Source organism: Dermacentor variabilis, chromosome 1 (genome assembly GCF_050947875.1).
Source record: "Dermacentor variabilis isolate Ectoservices chromosome 1, ASM5094787v1, whole genome shotgun sequence".
In the NCBI taxonomy this organism is placed as follows: domain Eukaryota; kingdom Metazoa; phylum Arthropoda; class Arachnida; order Ixodida; family Ixodidae; genus Dermacentor; species Dermacentor variabilis.
Window position 1 is genome coordinate 259,801,948 of NC_134568.1, and position 14,178 is coordinate 259,816,125.

Sequence of the window (14,178 nt, forward strand, 5' to 3'; positions counted from 1 at the left end):
GAATAATGAGACCTGAGCGGGACAGCTTTTCACGCAACTTTATGGAACAGCCCAAAACTTATTTTTTGCTTCGCAAAAGCTTATGCAATATTTCTGGGAAATTAACTAATATCTCAGTGTAACGGCACATATAAGTCCACAGGCCTGTGTGCCACATCTTACCAAATAAAACAAAACGGATACGCAGCCATTCCCGCAGATGGTATGACTTTGATCAGCGGCCGATTTTGAGTAGGCCGGTAGGGCGTTGCTGGTGCCTCGCCGTCACGGTACAATTATAACAATTGGCCACGTCGATTTTAATAGCGGTGTCGGTGCTATCAGGATTGCCGGCTTCAGAGAAGCACGATTGAATACCGCGCAAGAGAAAAGTACAGTGTACACCACCGATGTGAAACTGACATACAATTTGAAAACGTCGCGACGGAAAGCGCTTCTGTCGCGGCGTCAGAACTTATGTCGCTGCGACAGAAAGTGGCACATTTCTATAACGCCCCGACAGAAAATGTGTAGTCCCGAAAGAGAGTTCCTGTTGCGACGTCAGAATCGCTGTTGCGAGAGAAAGTTTTTGTTGCGACTTCATAAACTCTTGGCCGTCGCGACGGAATGTTTCTGTTGCGACGTCAGAATTGCTGTCGTAACGTCAGAGTCGCTGTCACGATAGAAAGCTACAGAACTACAGAACTCTTGTGACTACAGAACTCATATTGTCGCGACAGAACGTTTCTGTTGCGACTTCAGAACTCTTGGTCTTCGCGACATTGCAACATCAGAATTTCTGTCGTAACGTCAGAAATGTCTGTCGCAACTACAGAAACGTCAGGAACTTCTGTCGTACAAGAGAAATTTCCGTAGTCGCGACAAAAATTCGTTGTCTTTTTCAACTGGGTAGTGCTGGAAAGAATTAAGGCCGCGTCCTGGAGCAGTGAAAGAGGTCCAAGGCAATCCTCATATCCAAGCCCGGAAAGCCCTCGAACTTGGAGAACCTACGCACAATCTCCCTCGCGTCATGCGTATGCAAGGTCTTGGAACACGCCTTCCTGAACCGTATCAACAGCCATCTAGAAGAGACGGAGGCCTACCTCCACACCATGGTAGGTTTCCGATCCCGCCTGTCCACGCAGGACGCCATGCTACTACTCAAGAACGATATCCTTGACGACAAGACAAGAAATACCAGTCATCCTAGGGCCAGACCTGGAGAAAGCATTTGACAACGTCGCTCACGAGTCGATCCTAAAACAAGTGTCCAATCTGAACCTGGCAGAAAGGGCCTACAACAACGTGGGGGACTTTCTGAACAACCGCATAGCCACCCTGACGATCGGCGACCTCGAGTCCGAAGAAAGGACCCAGGGAAGTGCAGGCGTACCCCAGGGCTCAGTTCTATCTCCGCACTTCTTCAACCTGGTTATGCTGGGGCTGCCCAGCAAACTACAGGAAATCGGAGGAATTCACCACGCTATGTACGCAGACTATATAACGATCTGGGCTCACCTCGGCAGTGACGGCCAAATCGAGAACGCACTGCAAACAGCCATTCACAAAGTCGAAGAGTATCTGCAAGGAAAGGGACTCAAATGCTCCCCGAGCAAGTCCGAACTACTCCTTTACCGGTACACGCGCAGAGGCATGCCGCCAAAGAGCTACACGAGACCCCGGCAGTACGAGGAAATCAGCCTGTACACTTAAGACAGAAACGCAATCCTCAAAGTTAACAATATCAAAATCCTCGGAATGATCATTGAGGCCAACGGAGCTAACGGTGAAACCAAGAGGAAGCGCGAAGGCAAAGTCACCAGCGCCACGAGACTCATGAAGACGATAACCAACAGACATGCGGGCATGAAGGAAGAAAACGTCATTCGACATGATCCACTCCTTCGTTGTCAGCCACATTGCCTATACGTAGCCGCCTACCACTACTGGTACATTGGGGAAAAGAACAAGATCAACACGCTCATCAGGAAAACATACACGATAGCCCTGGGCCTCCCGGAATCGACGAGCACCGAGCTCCTGGCCCAGCTGGGCATATACAACACCCTAGAAGAAATAGCCGAAGCACTTGACGCAACATTCGTAAACCTTACGAGAAAATTCAGGAAAGTTGGCGGGCATATGTACCAAGGATATATATACGAGGTTCTACCCAAAAGTTCCGGGAATTCAGTCGTAAAAAAATGTGTTCGCCATAACACCTAATCAGCAGTCTCCTTCAAAGCAGTCCCCTTGAGCACGTATACACCAAACCGAGGGTTTCTGCCACGATTTTATGCATTCGTCGAACTCTCCAGGCGACAGTGTGTTGAGGACCGCCTGCGATTCCGACTGGATCTCTCCAGCAGTGTGAAACCGACGTCCTTTCAGCCTCAACTTCAACTTTAGGTAAAAAAGAAAGTCACAAGGGGCGAGGTCAAGTGAATAGGGTGGGTGCGGAAGTACTGTGATTTGTTTGAAAGTCAGGAACTGTTGAACGAGTGATGTGTGAGCAGGCACGTTGTCGTGATGAAGCCATGCAGTTGTTGTTCAACTTCTCTGTACGTTTGCGACGAATGCTCTCTTAAGTGCTTCAAAACGTCGCAATAAAGCTTGCTATTCACGGTTTGTCCAGGAGGTATGAATTCCTTGTGGACAATTCCATGTAGGTAAAAAACAATGAGCATGTACTTCACATTGCCACAAACCTGACGTGCCTATTTCGGCCGCGGGGAATTCGGCGACTTCCATTGTGACAAATGCTGTTTGGTTTCAGGATCATAGCCATAAACCCATGTCTTAACCCCGGTTTTTACACTGGAGAGGAATGTGGAATTGTTTCCGACTTGTTGCTTCAGTTCCGTACAGACAGAAACACGGTGCAGCTTCTGTTCGTCACTGAGCAGTCTTGGCACAAATTTTGCAGCAATGCACCTCATGTTCAAAACATCCGACAAAATTCGCTAAACTGTGCCGTACGATTGTCCTACAATGTCACAGACATCCTTTATAGTTAGCCTGCGATATCCAAGGATAGCCTTATGAACTTCCGCTATATTTTCCGGGGTTGTGCTAATTGACGGCAGTCCAGAACGTTCATCGTCGTCAATACACGTTCGACCCTCTTTGAAGCGTTTATGCCATAAAAATTTCTTACTTTGACTCATGGCATCAACTCCAAAAGCGTCCTTTAGCAGGCGAAGAGTTTTGTGCCGCAGTTTTGCCAAGCTTAAAACAGAACTTGATGCAAGTAAGAGAGAAGTGGTTCATTAAGGGATAATGAAACGTTGACGCTGTTTTCTGCAGCCCTTGCGGGAGCACAGCTCAGCGTCAACAGGGGTAGGGGGGATAATGGGAGCAAAGCAGATAGGAAAGTAGAGGGTTAAAGTGTCGCCATGGCAGCGGCTGAGCAGTCCGGCAGGAAGGGCCCAGTGGGTCCGGTACGAGTGGTGACCTGGTGAAAGGCCAGGGGGCGGTGATCCAGCAGGGGCCAGATGGTTGGGGCAGGTCGAGTAGCCTAGATTGGTTTGAATAGCCGTGAGGCTATCCGTCTTTGCCGAAAATCCTAGAGTCTCGCCGAGAGCCCCGACGAGTCGAGGCACTCGACGACACTTAGGAGGGCTGGTAGCGCGCTACGACCAGGGAAGAGGATGTCTTCCTGCCGTGCAGAAGGAAGCCCCAGGCGTCGGAACTCCTGCAGGAGACGGTCACGCTGCTGCAGGTAAGTAGGGCAGGCAAGCAGGAGGTGCTCCAGGGTCTCGGGCTCCCCACAGGAGGCACAGGCTGGAGAGGCGATGAGGCCGTGCCGGTGGCGGCGAGCACCCGTCCAGCAGCAGCCAATCCTCAGTCGCAGAAGGAGGGAGTCTCCTCGCGTGCTCTGGCCTAGGCCGACGCCACGTCGCTATTGGCCTAATAGCATCACGTGGGCCCTCGCGCTGTGCATCAGCGCCATTTTTGCTCGAGAAGCGTCTACGGAGTGGCGAGGAACGCATTATAGAGTGACCTCTATAAGCGCATGTTGGCGCCGTTGCTACGCTCGAACAGTGTAGGCGGCGCCACGGTCGAGGAGGTAGCGTGAAAAAGAGGAGAAACGAGGAGGAGTGAAGGCCGACGAGGAGAGTTTCGCTACTTTACGAAGTTTAAGGGGCTTTAGATGCAACTCCTTCGCTCCTTGAAGTCTGCCATATTGGTTGCTAAGGGATGCGCCATAGCAATGAAACATTGTGTTGCAAAACAACACTTCTCAGATGCAAGCCGTTCAGCACACTGATCTGCAAGGCATACTACTAGCCACATCTAGTGGCGGAAATGTGTACCACACTCAGTTCGCCTGCGCTTTTCAAATTCCCGGAGCTCTTGGGTATTACCTCATAGAATAAAAAAAAAACAAGGAGGGTCTATACAGAAGCACGCAAGGAAGCACGTGCCTGTTTCCTTGAGTGTGTTTCCACTATTGTCTTCAGGTGCCCTCTTGAACCTTTGGTGTAATAATATCTGCAACTTTGGCCGTTTCTTGGATGCAGCAATTCTGTACACTAACCTTTTTCACCCCACGCAGCCATCTTGCTCAGAACTTTCACTGGAAGTAACAAATAGCAATCTCAAAATAGAATTGGTCATTGCAGCACAATATCCGTGCTGTCATGCAATCATTAAATAGTAGGAAAGCAATTTTTTGGCTAAACATTCCACTACTGCTCATTGAACTGTACGTTAGTTGTGCACAAAAGAAATTGGAATGACCTTGATGTCTAGTCATGTCTACAGAATTGAAGGCTGGATTACAAACCATTCCCACTTGTACAAATGTTTTTGCAAGCACCTTAGCCTTGTAATAGTGGAGGCACAGAGTAATATCAGCATGTACACAGTGAACTGTAAGAACACTTTTATTGCGAAACAAACAGACTTACACATGTTGATAAAATCAATTGCTGCTAGCGCGGCTAGCACCAGTTATACATGTCTAAAAATCATACAGCATGTGCTTTTGTTTAGATAGGCAATATGTGTATGCTGTCAACAAAGCGACGATGAAGCCATTAACAGCAGCAGATGCTGACAATGTCTGTCTAATGAGCAGCAAACTGCCAAAGTGCGACTAGTTCTGCAGTCTACAACTGCACAATAAAGTTCATAGGCACCAAAGCAAGGCGCAAGAAAATGCACAACAGTGCACAGAACAATTCACATATCTCTACAGACACACACAGTCCTGATAAGCAAAGAAAGTACGCCGAGGGGGCACATCGTCATTCTACCTTCCGAGTAAACTCAAGCGGCATCAAGATATGTAAACACTGTAAACAGAAACAAAAAACAGACCTAAGTACAGTCCTATTGAAATTTTTCTGTTCTTTGCTACAGGACCTATTGAAATTGAAGAATTCTCAAGCCATCCTGTAATTCACAATAATGCAGGAGCGATTTAAGTACTGAGCACCTAAGAAGATGAACAATAATAAAGTGCAGCTTTTTGAGTAATATGGATGCCAAATTAAAATAAATTATAGTGTAGCCTGTCACTGAGAATACATTTAAAGCATGAAATGCTTTCTTGCCAAGTTGTACTTGAACACAGTACAATTGGTCACAGATACTGTAGTCCCACTTCACATTCAACCAGAAACACGAGTCAGTGGCACAGAAATTTTTTTCAGGGATGGGGGGCAGGAGGGGGCACCCACTTGGCTCCATCCTGCCCCCCATCCCCGAAAAAAATTTGTCTGTGCCACTGACTCGTGGGAGGAAGGGGGAGGGGAGCTGGGAAGGCCACACAGAAATTTTGGGGGGGGGGGGGACATGGCCAATGTGCTACCCCTGCCTATGCCACTGGTCAGAGCAGATGCTGCATGTAAAGTTGAATCGGTTTTATGTGAAAAGCCAACAGGACTGCCTCTAATGAGCGATTATGCATGATACTCCAAAGTATTATTGGTGCCGAAAGTTTACAGGGTGCACAATCTATAAAAATGCTTAATTTCCACAAAGCTAGGGCAAATACCCTGGCATTCAGACTTGCAGTCTGCCGTACAATGTGGAACTAATGCAGTTCCATTGATTTAGATACTGCATGGCTGAACTGAGCAGTAATTTGCTTTTTCGAAAAACCTTCATCTTGCAAATTTGTGACATTTCCTTACTTTTTGTCACTCTCACAACACCACAGCAGTGGGAGTACGACTGTCGGTGCCCATTACCACATTTCTACAGTAAGAAGCCTGAGCAAGAAGCTGAGCCCTGGAGTCAAGAGAACCTACAATATGCAACCATGTGATGACCTAGCAGGCGATGACTTGAAAGTCGTGGAAAGGTGCTTAAGGCCTCAGCAATATGAGCAGACACCATTGCCCATCATGTCCCTGGCTTTTCATCCGTGTTGTAATTAAAAGTATCCTATTTTAGGATATTTTAAATACCAGCAACAGGTATTGTGCCATGAACTCTACATGCCTTTGAATCGGAGACATGTTACATTTGGTGTAATAAATCCCGAGCGGCTCCTTGACAATTTTTAAGAGAAATGATTCAGTGAAGTGGGACCTGCACTGGATCAAATTGGTCACTTTTTCATGGTTTAGGTAAGCGCTATGACATGCAGGTTCAACAGCACCTGGCAGCCACAGAAGTTGGAAGTGCTCAGCAAGGTGGGGGGGGGGGGAGGCAATCAGTGACAACGGTAATTTGGTTAGAATTGCATTATATTGTATGGCCAGTTTGCCTATGAGGTCAATCAATCTTGCAGGATGGCTGGGGAGATTTTGTGCAAACCACAATAGATTCCTTGACATCTCTTAATCTTCCTCTGGATTCACCCTGGATTTATTTGGATGCTCACTGGGAGGCCATTGAGAACAATTGCTAGAAAGCATTTCACACTTTATAATCAGTTACCAATACAAATTATAGCTGAAGTGATGCTGGTGCCACATAGTTTGTTCATACTAAACCCTTAAAGATTTGTTCATCACACGAAGAAATGTTTTACATAATTGTTGACATATTTACTGAAAGCAGACATTTCATTCTCCAGAGATTACAAACATGCCACAACACTAAACTTTGCAAAGTTTTCGTGAAAACTGAAATAGGTGGCAGCAAAACTCGACGTCATAAAACATGCTCTCCATACATGTACAATGTTTCGATAGCGAGCTGATTCAGACAGACAACATATCTCCTGAGGTCAAAGGTAGTTATTTTGTGCTTACTTGTGCTGCATTTTCACTTTGATGTGCTTGAAAGGCATGCGGCAGCAATATTCAATACAGGCATCAATCCAAAATGACTCAAGTTGGTTGCAAATATTTTTCATTCATACATGGACGGTGCTAGTTTATATGTGAACAGCAACAGTAAAAAGCAAGTGCACTTGGGTGCGAAGCACAGCGCATAACAGTGGGCACAGGCAAAGGAACTCTGCTGAATGCACCAACTACTCAGAACACAGCAGCAAAAAGGCACCAAGAGTATAGCGAGCGAGTCTGCATAGCGGCAAGCAAAGAAGGCAGCAGTGTGTCATATACAACCCTACAGCACTGTATGGGTGTGTATGTCTGTATATGAAGGTGCGTATAAATTACACACATAAAAAATACACAATGCTTGCCCCAAAATATGGAATGTGGGCCCTATATCTAATTTTCTACAATATCAGGCGCTTTGGGATAAGCACTGCAAGGTCTAGGCTTGAAAACCACCCTGGAGTGGCAACAGGTGGCCCTGAGCTTTGACTGCATTGATAAGGAATGTATGTGATATGTCTATCTCTCCACTGCAGTCAAAGTAACTTTGATAGTGCTGGCAATGTGTCAAATGGTCCCATGTGCTGAATGATATGGCCAAGTCTGGACCCAGTGGCATCACCAGTAGTGCCAAATTGAAGGCATGCATGGCAAAATATATATATTGTGCAGCTAAACGAGCCATTCATTTGTTATTGTACTAGTGTTTCACTACTATTCAGTGTGGAATGATTCTTGATTGTGTTTCCTCTTTGCTTCAGAACAAAGAGCCACGCATACAAGCTATATTGCTCTTATAACACGTCTTCCATTAATTCTAAAATCACAGAAAGTGCAATTATGTACACATCGTGCAACAGGTGCATAACAGAATGCAAGTCAGGCTTTGTAAAACATTGCCTCAAAATTTACAGTAAAAAATTATAGACAAAATCAAAAGAACATACAGTTCACTGCAGGCTGAATACTCAGCTTGGTGCAATAACTTATAGTATAGCAAAATACACATACAGTCAATGCTACTATGCAACGACATTCAGCAACAGCATGTTAACACTTGACCCCAAATGAATGGGAAAGAAATACAAAACAATCTGTGTATTGAGCAGTAAAAATGACTTGCATAAACAATTTCGCCACATGTCTATACAGATTTACAACTTCTCCAAAAGGTCAAGCCTATGAAACAGCCGAACGCTTTGGGTAACATATTGCTTTGCAGAGCAAGCAGAACTTATTCCTCCCTAAATTTAGTTATAGGCAGGAATCGCATGTAAGGGGTCAGACTTGTTTTACCCCCAGCAGCCTTGCTGCTGAATCAGCAGGATTCATCAGCATCTCATCAATGATCTTGGAGTCCTGGATTCCCAAGAGGTTCTGAATGAGATCACCATTGCCACATTCATGAAGGCTTTTGGTTGCCACGTTGCAGGCCTCTGCTGTATCACCAGCCTTTCTTTTCTGCTTCCCAAGGAGGAGCAGTTTCTTTGAGGAATGTTTGTGATTAGGCTTGGACTTGCCCAAGTCCTGTCCCTCTTCCTCTGAGCTATCTCCCAGCTCAGATAAAGGCAAATCATGGTGCTTTCGCTTATGTCGGGCCATACTGCTCTTTGAGGGGAGCTTCTGGTGGCATATGTCACAAGGAAATTCATCTACCACATGGCAACTAAGCACATGCCTCTTCAGCCCATCACTGGACACATACCTACGCAAACAGAAGACACAAGCAATGCGGCGCAGCGTGTAGTCATCATTAGAGTCAAGCCTGTCATTCTTCATATGAGCAGCTACAACCTCATGCTCCATGTTTGCAGGCAGCTGCAGGCCTGTGTGCTCTGACTGCAAATGGGACAGGCAGTCCGATCGCTGCACAAAGGCCCGATCACATATGTGACAGCGGTATGGCACCTCAATGAGCTGACCAACATGATGCTCAACTTCGGCAGCTGTACTGAAGGTAGCATCACAGCACGGGCAGTGCAGTCGGTCAGGGCGTTCATGGTTGCCTTCGCTGCAATTGTCTGAGCTACCTTCTCCAGCATCGTCCATGGCATCCAGTGAGTCATCATTTTGTGGCTCACTATCCCCATCAGTCGGCATACGAGCATTCTTGTCAGTCCCATTGCGAGACCAATGCTTGATGTAGTAGTGCTTGCGCAGATTTCCTCGTGTTGAAAATGTGCTAGTTGGGCAGATATTGCACTTGAATGGGCGTTCAGGCACACAACGCGTCAAAAGATCGCCATGGCGCCCGTGTTTGCGCACATAGTGTCGTTCACAGTTGGACTTTGTGGTGAACCAGATAGGGCAACTTTCACACTTGAAAGGCTTCTGGCCAGTGTGTGTCAGAATATGTCGTCTCAGTGAACTCGTCCACGGGAATTTCCGAGAACAGTACGGACAGGCAACACTGTTAGGCGAGTCAGTATATGAGCTTCGTTTTCGCTCACGATGCTCCCCACCATCACTCTCACTGCATTCACCAGTGCCTGTTTCCTGCGTTTCCTCAGGCAAACCTTTCTCATCCAGCAGGTACTGCTGAAATACCTGTGAGTTGGCAGTGTGGATCACAGACGAAACACTAGCCAAATCTGCTGAGCCTTCATCACTGCCATTTTCAACACTTCGGCTGGACAAGTCTTCCACGCCCTTGTGGTCATCTTTTGACTCCACTTTTGTTTGCTGCTCTTGGCTCGTAGCAGGGGCCACAGCCTCAGCAGCATCGACTGCTTTGTTGGCTTTGCTGCTTAAAACAACCCTGAGAGCAGTCCGTGTTTCATCAGACAGAGTTGATGAAAAAGGTTTTGATGAACCAGGACTACTCATAGTTGGAATGAAGTTACGACTTCGTGTGGGCCTTGCATATTCTGGGTGCTTTCTTTTGATGTGCCGTTCCATGTTAGACTTGAGAGTAAATCCTGCAGAACAGTAGACACAACTAAAAGATCTCTGGTTCTTTGGTGAAAGCTTTTCATTGACCATCTTAAATGTCATTTTGTAGACGTCATCGCTGGCACTAGAGGACTCCAATATAGTTGGGTTTCGAGCTGAAGGCAATCCATTTACAGGTGGACGCCCAAGGGGGGGAGTCTTGGGAGGCAACTGGTTTTTTGAGCTGGGCTGAAGGAGCTGGCTTGAAGTCTGTGGTAATGGTGGCGGTGGTGGTGGTGGCGGTGGTGGTGGTGGTGGAATTGTGGCACAGGGACTAGCAGAATGAGTAACTCGAAGTGGTTCAGGACTGTTGGAGTTTCTCCAGCTCAGATCTATGGCATGAACTGCCAGGTCCAATGGCTCCTCTTGTGGAGGGGGAAGCTCGGACAGGGAAACCAAGCTTTTGGCAGCAATAACTTGATCATCATTGTTGCTGGTTTCACTTTCACCTGTGACCCCATCGCGAACTGGCTTGAGAGTCAAATTGAGTGGCTCTGCAGCTTCTGATGGAGTCTTGGCTTCAGAAGGGTTCGGTGATGACAGGTCCAGACACAGGTCCCGTGACGGCTCCTCAGGGGCTGGTTCCTCAGGTGCTGGAGGCTGGCTGAGTGGAGCTGCTACATCAGTGGGCGATGTCTTCTGGGGACTGTCTTCAATGCTGCCTGTAGTGAGATCCTCTGAAGAATCACTGAGAGCCAGTGGCTTAGCAGCCACAACTTGTGCCAGGCGATCACGCATGTCTGGGTGCTGCTTAAGGGCATGTCGAATGCAATTATTCTTTGTGGAAAAGCCCAGTTTGCAGATGTTGCAACAAAATGGCTTCCTACTGCAGCTATTGTGCAGTGAGCGCAAATGGTGACGCAACACTCTGTTAAACTTGAAGTCTACACTGCAATACTTGCACACTGTTTCCAGGCTGCCCACTTCGGGAGCCAGAGCTTCAGAATTTGTACTTCGTTCAGCCATATGGGGGTTGTATTGCATGGCTCCTCGTACTTCACCTTTAGTCAACTTCTTGTGCCTCTTTCTTACGTGCCTTTCACAGTTGGCCTTAGTAGTGAAAGCGTACTTACAAATAGCACACTGAAAAGGCCGTTCTCCATTATGTGTTCGGAGGTGTCGTATAAGAGTGCTCTTGTCCATACTTGTGTAAGAGCAAACATTGCAAGCATAAGGCGTTGACCCATGAGAATGAAGCTGGCTGTGCTTGCGCAACAGGCCAAGACTTGGAAAAGACATGTGGCACAACTTGCAAGCAAACTGTGGCTGGCCTTCCTCTTCAGCATTAGATTCATCTCGTATTCCCTCTTCGGGTTTGCCACTATCAGGGCTAGCAGAGTCGGCCTCCAGCGGTGAGCCAGGTCGTGGAGAGGCCCCGCTCTGACCTGGTGAAGTTGCTGCCAATGGTGCTTTCGATGTCACCGATATTATAGACTGAATGTCAGCAAAGTCATGGCCTGCCTCTTTCTCAGGCCTGGGTGTGCTACCATTGAAATAAGCATAACTTTCAAAATGCTCCTCTTTGGTGTGAGGAACAGTCTCCTCTAGAGCAGCACTTGATGATCGTGTCTGAAGCTCAAGCAAGGCCAAGAAGTCCTCTTTGCTACAAGCCGGAGCACCACATTGTTCAGCTCGGCGATGCTTGAGCTGATGTGCCTCTAAAAAACGAGGGCTAGGGAAGTCGCAGCTGCAGCTAGGGCAAAAGGTACCCCGCCCATGGGCCTGGGCATGCAGGCGCAAGGCACTGCTGCATGGAAATGCGCGCTTGCAGAGGTTGCATTCAAATGTGTGGAAGGCACTGCTTGGTCGTCGGGCCTGGCTCTCACACAGTGACTTAGCAATAAGTGAGAACTTGCCAGTGGAAAAGTCCACAAATGTGAGGTCATGGAAGCCAGGGCCCTGGGGTGCCACTTCCTGAGGTCCACAGCGGTGGTCCAGGTAGGCTGCATAGCTGGCTGTTACCTGGCAGCACTGGGTGCACTGAATGGGGTCATGTGGATGGGTGGCCATGTGGCTGGCCAGGCCAGCCCGGCACAGGAACGCCTTTCCACAAACAGGACAGGAGACCTGTTCAGGGACGGGAGACAGTGGGGGTGTGTCTACCTCAGGTGGACGCTTGAGACCCCGCCGGGAGGGCCCCTCAGATTCCTCGGGCCCTGCATGTGTGCGCATATGTCGGTGCATATTGCCGTTGGTGGTGAATGCCATGTGACAAACGGTGCACTTGAAAGGCCGCTCGCCAGAGTGCACCAGCATGTGTCGATCCAGAGAGCTGGCTGAGCTCAGTGTCTTGCCACAGAGCCGACAGGTGTGCGAGTGGTCAGTTGGGTTGTGCTGGCGGATGTGGAGGGTTAAGGCATGTGATGAGCCCAGTACATCATCACACACGGGGCATATGTGAGGGCCTTCCACCTGCAACAGAGGTGCAAAACACCTTAGCCTTCAAACAGCCCCTTCCACATTGCATGGTAATCTATAACCCTGCTTCACTAGCAATCACCAATTCTCGCAAAAGAATCGGCACGATGGCTTTCCTTTATACAAATTTTGAATGGCAGGTTCTTATTATTGCTACAAATTCTTTTCAGTTGGCAAGCCGAGTCAAACCAAAATATTTAAAAATTTTTATTCAGATTACGCTGTTGAAAGCTTGTAGGTATGTGCAATTTATCTGATTATTCCGAATATAATGTTTACTTTTGTTTATTTCATTTGGCCCTAACTTTATGCAAGTTTACTTAATTTTAAAAAATTTTCACGAGGTAAGTTCCTCGTATTTTGGTAAACAGGCTTCTGCATGAATGGCTTCTGCATGAATCAAGAAATACAATAAGACCAGCCTTACTGCTTTATAATAAAATTACATGTATTTACAAGTTTTCAGTGCCATAACTCAAAGAATAAATTTTTTTTTTAATTCTTGGTATACAACCAAGCTTCCTAACTGCAACAACGTTATGGCCCACATAAAAGGCCTAGCTTCAGATGATGTAGACGTAGACCAGCCTCTGTACAAAATTTTCTGTTTGAAATATGAATGAATGTGTCACAGAAAGATTGCCAGAAATGACACTTGATGCATGACTGTTGAGAACCAGTGTGGCTCCTCGGCTAGACGCTGTTTAGCTCCTCGGCTAAACAGCGTCCGCGGCTGCCCACGGTGCACTGAAAAATCTCTGAGGCAATGTGCTGGGATTTATGTCATATCCGCGAAACACCAGGTGCACATATCGCCTGCTTAGGTGCTATTACCTCTTTTCTTACTGCTAGAAACGTGCTCATTTCCAGTGTTTCATATTTTAATGTTTTATTTCAAAATGAATTCGTCAAAATGTATACTGTGATAGATAAAATTGTATACTGGTCATTGGTGTTCTAAATGGAAGTAAAGCAGGAATAATTGCTCAGAGTTTCTGAGAATTCTTATGAAAATTTGAAAGAAGCTCCTCAAGATGCATGAATGAAAGTAACAATATTCTATTTTTAGTATAACTATTGAGCGAAAAAAGAAATTTAAAATAAACAAGGTATGCATCTTGCTCCTAGTATTCAACTTCTGTAAGTTGGATCATGCAAAAAAAAGATTATGCAGATTTGTAGGCTTGATTATTAGCTGCAGTGATGCCCATGCTTGGCAGGAAAGCTGTGGCTTTGCAAGTGTGAAAACGGGTAAGCACCTGGTTCCTTTATTACTGCATTGCTTAGGCTATCGAAGCAACGGTTGTCAGGCTGGGGAGCATCCACAAGCCTCCTCATACTTGATTATTGTGTTCAGTGAACTTTTCTGTGCAAGCAAGCTGGTCTATGTGCACCCTGAACTGGCGGTGGAGCCTTCACACAATTTGCACAGTACTGTACAGCAATGTACAGTGTTGCACAGTATTGCATAAACAAGTGGACAACCCTCCCTGCTGCATTGAAAGAGGGTTGCCATGCGTTGCCTGCTGCAGGAACACGCAGCAGCCCTCCCTGAAACGCTGCTTTCTGCAGCTGCTGGCAGGTGGCAACACAAGTTTATGCTTGC

General features: G+C 47.0%; 1 protein-coding gene across 2 annotated transcripts in view; it reads right to left on the minus strand.

Moving 5' to 3' along the window:
* Positions 1-4,852: 4,852 nt before the first annotated feature.
* The window catches only part of LOC142563376 (ras-responsive element-binding protein 1-like), a 56,054-nt gene continuing 46,728 nt past the window's right edge, over positions 4,853-14,178 (minus strand). For both annotated transcript variants that reach the window (XM_075673938.1, XM_075673943.1), the window contains exon 4: positions 4,853-12,566. In XM_075673938.1, coding sequence (XP_075530053.1) covers positions 8,505-12,566 — 4,062 coding nt within the window. In that variant the 3' untranslated portion in view covers positions 4,853-8,504. The remainder of the gene's footprint in view (positions 12,567-14,178) is intronic.